General features: G+C 33.6%; 1 protein-coding gene across 1 annotated transcript; it reads left to right on the forward strand.

Annotated features, from left to right (window-relative positions):
- Positions 1-5,775: 5,775 nt before the first annotated feature.
- Positions 5,776-8,202, forward strand: LOC131639222 (cyclic dof factor 1-like). Its single transcript, XM_058909722.1, has 2 exons — positions 5,776-6,057; positions 6,639-8,202. Exons 1-2 carry the CDS (start codon positions 5,929-5,931, stop codon positions 7,872-7,874), a joined length of 1,365 nt encoding a protein of 454 aa, XP_058765705.1. The 5' UTR covers positions 5,776-5,928; the 3' UTR covers positions 7,875-8,202.
- The last annotated feature ends 1,526 nt before the right edge of the window (positions 8,203-9,728 follow it).

Consider the following 9,728-nt stretch of genomic DNA (forward strand, 5'->3'; position numbering starts at 1 on the left):
ATTTCAACTATTTTGTGGTTTTGTAACACATATAACCCTTTGCAATAGCGGTCCGGAATAGACGCAAGTCGATTCAGAACCGCTTTCGCTATAGTCTGTAATAATCCCGGAAAAACTGTGTAGGATCTATTCACCCCCCCTCTAGATCCTTAGGCCAGCGTCTAACACCCTGGACCCATAAGGAGCAAACAATGCTCCCTGCGGGCTATCCGATGCCAGACATAAGGGCTCCCCGCAAGCATCCCCATCTAACGAGGACTTACCTCCTCTCCTAGACCCAAGCGTGTCGAGCGTGCTCCCCTCTAGCACCTTTTCCGCCGAGGACCCTTCTCCTCGCAGAGTTCCTTCGCATCCAACCCCCCGAATAATACGGAGTCCACGTGGTCCCTAAAAGACCGCGTCTCCCTTGAACTTCGGAGTGGTTGACCAGAACGGAGAGCACTCACGCATCTTCGATATTTCCGCCTAGGAAACCTGGCAGTCTGCTAGTTGGGCCTGGAAATCCAGCCCAGTAGCGAGATGATGGCCCAACGCTGGGGGCTATAAATACCCTCTTTCACTAAAGGGTCATGTATTCATTCTCTTCTAACCTTTAGCTCGTACTTGCACTCTGATTGCTCATTTTCTTATTTTAGCATCAGAGTACCTTGCAGGTATACCCCCTCCACTTCTCAAAGATCCAGTTTCGAGCAGGCCTTGACGATCCGTCTGATCAGGTACGATCAATTCCTATATGAATTAACCAAAATCCCAAATTTCTTTTGATTTTATTTTAAATATTTATTACTTAAATTATATATTTTCTTTAATTAATTTTATAAGTTTTAATTTTGTCAGTTTTTATTATTATTTAAAATTATTGTCATAATATATATTATCTTTGTCTGTTTTAATTAAATGATTTTCATTTAAAAGTTGAAGAATTAATAACTTACTTTAGGACATTTATTGAGAAAATAAATAAAAAATTGTATTTAAAAATAATTTATTTAACTTTTTAAGAATTTAAAAATTGTTGTTATATTTATTGAATTATTTAACTTGATTTATACTATTAATTGTATTGATTAACCTTGATTTTAATTTTTTAATAAATATTAAATTATTTCGGATATGCATATTCGAAATATTCCATCATTAAAAATTGGAATATTTCGGAGATACATCTTCGAAGATTTCGGATATGCATATCCGAAGTCACCTTTTTTCTATATAAAAAAAGTGTCTACGGATATGTATATCCGAAATCACTTTTTTTTTAGAAAATTGTGTTTTTGGAGATGCACATCCGAAATATAGGGATATTTTGAATTTTTTTACCACAAATCTATAAGAAGGTATATGGAAGTATAAAGAAATTGTCACATTTTTTTCTTTCTTCTTATATTGTTCATTTTAATTTTGTTTTAAATATTTTTCTCACTCAAAAAATTCATGAGCGTTTTTTGATGTCTTATTTAATTTTCTACAATGTCTCATTTTAACAATTAATTCTGATTTTATAATTAAATGTGTCTTTTCTTTAAAAACATTTGTTTAATTAGTCTTTTGATTTTATTTTCAATTTTCCCTTAACTTAAAAAAATGTCAAATATTTTCCATGGTCCTGAATGTTTGAATCTGATTTTGATTATTTTTAATCAAATTTATCTCGGTTTTTGCTTGATTCTAAAAAATGTTGTAAGTTGGAAGCCTTTTACGGTCCTTTTCTTGTTTAGGTTGAGAGTATCACCTTCTTTTTCTACTATTTTTACCCAAAAATTCTCAATTAATTTGTGGATGTTCTTAAATGACTCTTGAGGATAACAACATTTTTTATTAAATTTTTGGTTCTGTTTTCCTAATTTTCATAATTTGTTCAAACAAGTTTGTCTAATTGAGGTACATGAGGGACTACTTTTGGTGATTGTGAATCCTTAAGCTTTTTTCCATGTAAATCCAAGAACCCCAATCCTCATTTCTGATTTCTACATTCTTTGCAGTTGTTTGGTTTAATTTTTGATATTTCTTATGTAGTTTATCTATTTCTTTTGTATTTTCAAAGTGAACAAGTCCTTTGGCTCTTGTTAGTTTTGTTTGAGTTGATTGAATAACTTATAGCCATTTTTTAGAGCCAACTTTTGGGAAATATAATGATCTGATGTTTACCGTCTAATCACATCAATTTTGATTATTTTACATGATCAATTAGTAATTGTTTGTGATTCTTTGTTTTAATTGCTTTTACTTATCCATTTTGATGTTTTCTTTTGGCCCCCTTGTGAAATGGATTTGTTTTTAAAACTTGTAAAGTCTAATAATATTACATGGAGTGTGATATGTTCAATGAAGTGTTCTTGAATGCACATGAGAACCATTTGATTCCATATTATGCTTTTTGCTTTGACTTTCTCACTTGGTCCTTCTTTTACCTCTATGCTTGGTTGCTTGAGATTAGGAGATGCACTGGGTGCAATACCTAAAGAGGATTTGTTTTAATGTGTTTACTTCTGACCTCTAAGGTCTTATTGTTTATTTCACTTTGTTCTTTGGATCATTAACTTATATTTGATCGTAAGTTCTCCATAATAATTGTTAAGAGCCATATTTTCTTTCTTCTTCAACTTTAGTTTGTTGATGCTTTTTGTGGTGAGCCTTTAAGGCAAATGATCCACCCCTTTTTCTTAAATTCACTTCTGATGTGTGATATCTTGAGGGCCCTTGTGCCATGCTTCTTGTTCCTTTAATGGTCTTTCAATTGATCATCCTTTATGAGGACCATAAAAAGCTCTTTGTGTGTTTTATCACTTTATTTATATTTTTGATTTGGTGGAGCTCCTAAAGCTTATGATCCAATTTAGGTATGATACTGAGTCATGTTTTCATGTATATGAGAACCATATATCTCTTTCTTTGTATCTATGCCTCTTTACTTGTTTTATAAGTCAACTTCTTTTGAAGTTTGGTCTTGATTTTTATATATAGCTAGTTTGGTATCTCGAGGACAAATTCTCTTCTTTTAAGTTTTCCCATGATAGGTACTTGTGATTTTTTACCTAGCTACATTGGGACACATTTATCATACTTGTTTGCTCTCTTCATCTTTCATTAGCACTTAGTTGCTAATTCTTTCTAGTGATACAAGTTAGAGTCATTCTTGTTTACCTTACTTTGTTTTAAAATTGTTGTGAGGTGAGATATTTTAAAGATCAATGAGATATGTTTGATTTGATATTTGAATTGAGTTCTTTAGCTTTGGTTCCCATCTTTTTTCTTTCTTTATCAACACGATTTTTCTTATTGAAAGATGTTGATGTTTGCTTACCTAGTGTGGCATGACCATCTGGAATTCATTGTGATGTGTGTTGACTTTAGGATTGTCATTTCCTTATCACATGGATATTTGATCATACATTAGTTTGATATTTGACTTGCATGAATTACTTGAGTGTGCCTTATGTTCCTTACATCTTATGGCGATCCTATGCATTTATTTTGATTGTGTCTTGAGTCCACATTCCTTGCGTTGTTTTGAGCTTGCTTGATGCTCATATGCCATGTTCTATTAGGATTTGACATTATCTTGTGCAAGATAAGTCATTAGACCTTAGGCTAATTGATTAGTGACTATGTGGTGAAAATATGAACTAGAAAACACTTCTTCCCAAACTAAAGGAGAGGAATCAACACTCCTAGAATTGCTAGACAAATTTATGGGATGATCAATTATATTAGCCATGGTTAAATGGATACTGAAGATATAAAACAAGTTCAGGGAAAGGAGGATACCTGGTAGGAGTAGAGTATGAAGAAAAAGGTGAAGGTTAAAGGCGCAATGGAAGGCTTGTTTAAGGAATGACAAACGCTCATAGAAATGCTCCTAAGAAAAATAAGAAAGTACACTCGCAAATAGAAAATGATTATCATGGATAGCGAAAGTTCTCCTAAAAATCCAGAAGCCTTCTTATAGAGGAAGGCAAGCAACCGACCATATCAATGGGAAACAATAAGTTAAAAATCAACATCCAAATTTCATCTAGGAAGCGCAAACGAACTCAAGTGCACTCGAATTCCCTAGGGAAAAATGTCATACACTAACATGACAACCTAAAGCCACGCGTCTGAAAAAAATAGCAAAACGTTTCAATGATGGGAGAGCATTTAATGCTATTGTTCTCATTACTTTTGTAACTGTTCCCTGATTATCATTCTTCTCGCTATGATCGAACATAACTGCTAGAGGTCCACCATGACTTCGAAAGACTTCCCAACTAGTACACGTCAGCAAGCCTTAGGTGTAACTGTTCTAGGCCGACCAAATGCCTTATACCAAGGCTCAATTATGCACAAGCCCAATCAAGATTATCCAACATATATAATCAACACACATGCGATTTAAAGTAAACTTTTCTAATATTCACTTTTCACTATATTCGTCTTAGACTCAATAACTAATTTTGACGTTAAAGTGGTAACTTTAGAACTATATCTCGTACCACCTTATCAAAGATCTATATCACCGATTTAAAGTGTGACATCATCATTCATCACTAATTTTAGTTTTAATTTGAAACTCTTTGTAATTGTACTTAAATAAGTTTTTATTCAATGTAATGTAAAATTTACTTTTATTTAATAGTAATAGAATAATGTATTTACTAGTCAATCACTCATCAAAACTACCGGCTAATAAAAGTAAGGAATTTATTTCATAAATCTATCTTTATCGGATGTCTCATAAGGATCTATATTTCCCAAAATCTAAAACTATGTACAATGGAGGTGTTGAAAAAATTATTCAATAATTGAATAGTTGCAATGGAGTGTTGAATGAAGTGTTGAAATGATGTAGATTAATTTGTATTGAAAACATTCAACATGTTGAATGAGGAGGAAGTGGATGCCACTATAATACTTTGCAAAACCTTATTGGTTGTTGTAATTGTTTAGATTTTTATCTCACTTTAATTATTTGAAATTAATTATTTTATTTTAAGTCAATTTTTTATTTATTTTTATTTTCATCAAAATTTATTATTTTTTCTCTATAATTAGAGACTTTGTTTATTAGATTTGGACACGGAAAAAAATTGAGATTTTTCTCTCTAATTTTTCTATTTAGCTTCAAGTAAAATCTTGTTTGTAGCACTAACAATCTTTTTAGTAAAATAGATCCCAAGAATAATCTTTTAATACCCAAAATTCTACTAAAATATAAAATTAGAAAAATATAATCCAAATAAGTTATTAAATTAGAAAAATTATTTAACTCTTAATTATTTTAATTTAATTTCAATTAATAATTGTTATTAATATTTAATAAAAAAAACAAAAACATAAAAGAAAATATGAATATGAAATAAAAGTGGTGGGATATGGTGTTGAATTTTATTAAAGAAAAATCATTGTAGTGAGTAAAAGTTAAATGAATGCTGAGTTATTATGTGGAAGAGAGAGAAGATGATGTAGAATGCAAAAAGTAAAAAATTAGGGTGTTGAATCCATAAACCATTATATATAATTGTTTAGTGTCATTCACAACATGGCCAATTATCTTCTACCACGTCATCCAAACTTCCACTAAACCTTGGTTAAAAAGAAAAAAGCAAAAGAAATTGACGTGGCATTACCACAACTAAGGTACACAAAAAGTTATATGCAAAAAAAACTTAAGAATCTTCAAAACAACTTTTGAAAAAGAAAATCTATTCCAAGCCACAAAAACTTGTGGCCAAGAATCAAAACACAAAGCTGACGTGGATCGCAGCTTTTGTTTAAACGGATCAAAATCCAATTCTTCGTGCACTCATTTCTTTGCTAAAATTTCCTCGAAAAAACCGAAACACTTGTAAAAACATCTTTCAGTAACTAACGAACCAACACCAAATCTGCAAAGAAACATAAACTTTAACTTTTGTTCTGTTGTGCTCTGTTTGGATCCCGAGAAAAATGATTGAAAGTAAAGATCCTGCAATTAAACTATTCGGCCAAAAGATTCTAGCTGAAGCTATGGATGTAGAAGAAGAAAGAGATGGATATCTTAGCGAGTCTGAGAGTGAAGATGAAGAAACAACAAAGGTACAACTTTTTTATATACTATCGTTTGTTTAAATTTACCTTAATATATAAGAACATGCTTAACAGAGAATTAAGCAATTACAGTAATTGCTTATTGCTGATTTGTTAGTTTGAGCTTATTATAGTTTATTTTCTTAATAATATAAATTTGAGCATGTGATAATGGATAAGTTTTTCTTTTACTTTTTTTTTTCTAATTATTATTTGTATATGGTTTTGATTTTGAAACAGAGTGTTGGAAACAAAGTCTATATTCAACTTCTTTGGATTCATAAAATTGTGAATTATGAATGGATTTGCATATGAGATGATAATGAATCTATTAAAATTTAACTAGAAGTCATAGGCTCGAACTCAGGCATGTGATGTGCACGCATGTTAAATTTTCTTGAGAGAAAGTTTTGTTGTATATTGTAGTTCTCTCAGCTTCGAAGGATTAGTCTTTACAGATAGGTATAGAGGATATTCAGTTTCTACGGAAAAAACACTTTGAACTGAAGTTGTGTTTGACCAGTTTTTGTGTGTGTAATGTTTATTTATGGGTATTCAAATTTATTGAGAAAACTTTGTGTAATTAATAGGACCATGAAGCAAAAAAAGACACTGAGAAAAGGAAAGAAGTTGATCCTCCACCAAATTCTGCAGAGATCAAGAAAACATCAACAACAGCATTAGCAGAAGCTAATCAGAATTCAAAAACACCATCTGTAGATGAAGAAACATCACAATCCAAAAATGAACAAAGCCTTGTAGCAGCATCAACAACAAACAACAATAACAACAATCTTGAGAAAACACTAAAGAAGCCCGACAAACTACTCCCATGTCCGCGCTGCAACAGCGCGGACACAAAATTTTGTTACTACAACAACTATAATGTCAACCAGCCCCGCTATTTCTGCAGAGCGTGTCAAAGATACTGGACTGCCGGCGGAACCATGAGGAATGTTCCGGTTGGTGCAGGGAGAAGAAAGCACAAAAACAACTCTTCATCGCATTATCGTCACGTCACCGTCTCTGAGGCACTTGATGCAGCAAGAGTTTTCTCTCCTGATGAAACTCATTATGCTCCAAATTCGAAAACCAATGGTAGACTCCTTAGCTTTGGATTGGATCATCCAACAATCTGCAATCCTGCAGAGAAAAGGGGTCTCAGCGACACTCGTGACGATCATTGTTCAAGTGCATCTTCTAATACAGTTTCAAAATCTATGGAGCAAAGTGGCAAAAACATGTCACAAGAATCATTACCACAGCAAAATTGTGGTTTTGTTCCTCAAGTTCCATGTATCACAAGCGTTCCTTGGCCTTACACTTGGAGTTCTTCCGCGATTCCCTCGCCGCAAACATTGTGTCCTCCTGGATTTCCCATGCCATTCTACCCTACTCCATTTTGGAACTGCGGTGTTCCCGGAAATTGGAATGCTCCTTGGTTTCCCTCTCCTACTTCCGCTACAAGTCCAAGCTTATCGAACTCTAGTTCAAATCCTCCAACGCCTGGGAAACGCACGAGGGATCATAATGATGACGATGATGACACGACTAAACAAGACGATCTTCGAAAAGAAGAATCACCAAGACAAAGAAGTGGGAGTGTATTGGTTCCAAAAACATTGAGAATTGATGATCCAAATGAAGCTGCAAAGAGTTCTATATGGGAAACACTTGGAATCAAGAATGAAAGTGTGAGTAAGGGAGGCATGACCAAAGCTTTTCAACCAAAGAAAGATGGAAAAGAACATGTTGAAACCTCTCCAATGTTGATGGCTAACCCTGCAGCTTTGGCTAGATCACTTAATTTTCATGAAAATTCTTAAATAAGAAGTAACCCTTTTATGTTAGTGTTTATGAAATGAGGTTAGTCACTTCTTTTCTTGAGACAGTGACCATCTTTCTCATCAATGACCATTTGATTAGCCTTGTTCAATCTTAGTGTGAAGTGAAGTTTGGTAGTCTCAACACAAAAAGGGAACTAATTTTGTCTCTCTTTTTATGTGACATTATGGATAGGTGTTTTTTGTTAAGTGCTTACTTTGTTGAGTTTGGTGTTTATGTACATAAAAATATATGTGAGAGTATATACTTTCAAGAGATGGAAAAAATCTTTACTATTTTCTTAATGATACGTGAAAATACTTCCTTTGTTCATGTTTTGCTGCTTTGAAGAATAATCAATGCATGTTAGGACTAATTCACAATTTCACTAAATAGGAACAATGAATTCATATTACTCCATAAATGTGATGGAAAAAAAAATCATACAATAGTTTAATGGATATCCGCGAATAAAATAAATAGATATTTAAGTATATGTTTTTTAATGAATACAAACATGGGTTTGATGATACCCTTATGCGGATATGTGTAAATTATAAAAATTATTTAAATATCATTCATTTATTATATTTTATCTTTTAAAAAAAATTAGTCTTCTCATATTCATTTCTTAGTTTTTGTTAAGAGTCTCACATCGAACAATATATAATCTGAATATATGTTTATAAATGGAGGCAATCATCACTCTACTAGCCGGTTTTGTAGGGTTGAGTTAGGTCCAACCACATTTCTTAATTGTGAATACAAGATTACACTCTAAGATGTTTTTGATTTATGGCAAACTCAAATGAGCATCCAAACAACAAGGAGGAATCGGAAAAGCAAAGCATTTAATCACTCATGAAAGCACAGGATGATCTACTATGCATAAAGGTCGACTCAACACAAGCTGAACAAGAAAAATGTAGAAAATCAGCAGTTAGGTCGACCTACTGTCAACCCAGGTCGACCTAAAATGAAGAAAAAGCCATATACTGCTGCTAGGTCGACTCACAGACCATTTAGGTCGACGTAAAATGAAGAAATCTTCATATCAGTCTGCTAGGTCGACCTACATAACAACTAGGTCGACCTAATCTGAGAAAATGTTCCCAAAACGCATCAGAAGAGGATTCTGGTCGACCTACTCCTTCAACAGGTCGACCTAACTGGGAGCAAACTTCAGCAAGCACTGCTAGGTCGACCTAACCCCTACAAGAGGTCGACCTAACTGATCAAGAATGCCAAAAATTCTGTTTCTCTCATCTCCAACTGTTAAGCTATCATATATATTGTCCAAGGGTAATTATTCAACGAAACACCAACGACTGAAAGATACACAAACGCTTCTCATCTTCGTTCTTCATCATCTCCAACACAATTACACATAATCATTCTTGTGTTGCGGGTTAGTGATGAGTTCGATAACGTCCATGGAACGGAATTGAAGATTCCTAGTGGGTGAAGGTTTGTGGGGTTTGTTGGTGAATAAAATCTGCGGGTTTTGTCCTCCACGACGGGTGGTTCTTGGGGGTTTTTATCAAGAGGCGTTCATTGAGGATTCGGCTGAGTGTAACGATTGAGGAACGGGGAGTTCAAGGAATCAAGACACTGCAGAAGGGAATCAAAGTGAAGCTCTTGGATAACCTTGATCTTGTTCAAGATTAAGGGGGAAGAAGATTCAAAGGATCGACATAATTGGTTTATCGTTTATCGCTTTGTTATCTTCTTTGTATATACTACTTTCAACATTAATGAAAGATTACCCAATTTCAATTTGGAATTGGGGGCAGACGTAGTCGTAGCGAGGACGATCGACGAACTGCCTAAACAAATATCGTGTTCTTGTCGCTTTT

This window comes from Vicia villosa, unplaced genomic scaffold (genome assembly GCF_029867415.1).
Source record: "Vicia villosa cultivar HV-30 ecotype Madison, WI unplaced genomic scaffold, Vvil1.0 ctg.002564F_1_1, whole genome shotgun sequence".
Classification (NCBI taxonomy): Eukaryota; Viridiplantae; Streptophyta; class Magnoliopsida; order Fabales; family Fabaceae; genus Vicia; species Vicia villosa.

What these genes read in the sequence shown, in the direction of transcription:
- LOC131639222 (XM_058909722.1), top strand. Translation starts at nt 5,929, where the DNA reads ATGATTGAAAGTAAAGATCCTGCAATTAAACTATTCGGCCAAAAGATT. An exon ending in AAGATGAAGAAACAACAAAG is followed by an intron (nt 6,058 to 6,638) that starts GTACAACTTTTT and finishes TGTAATTAATAG; the next exon opens with GACCATGAAGCAAAAAAAGA.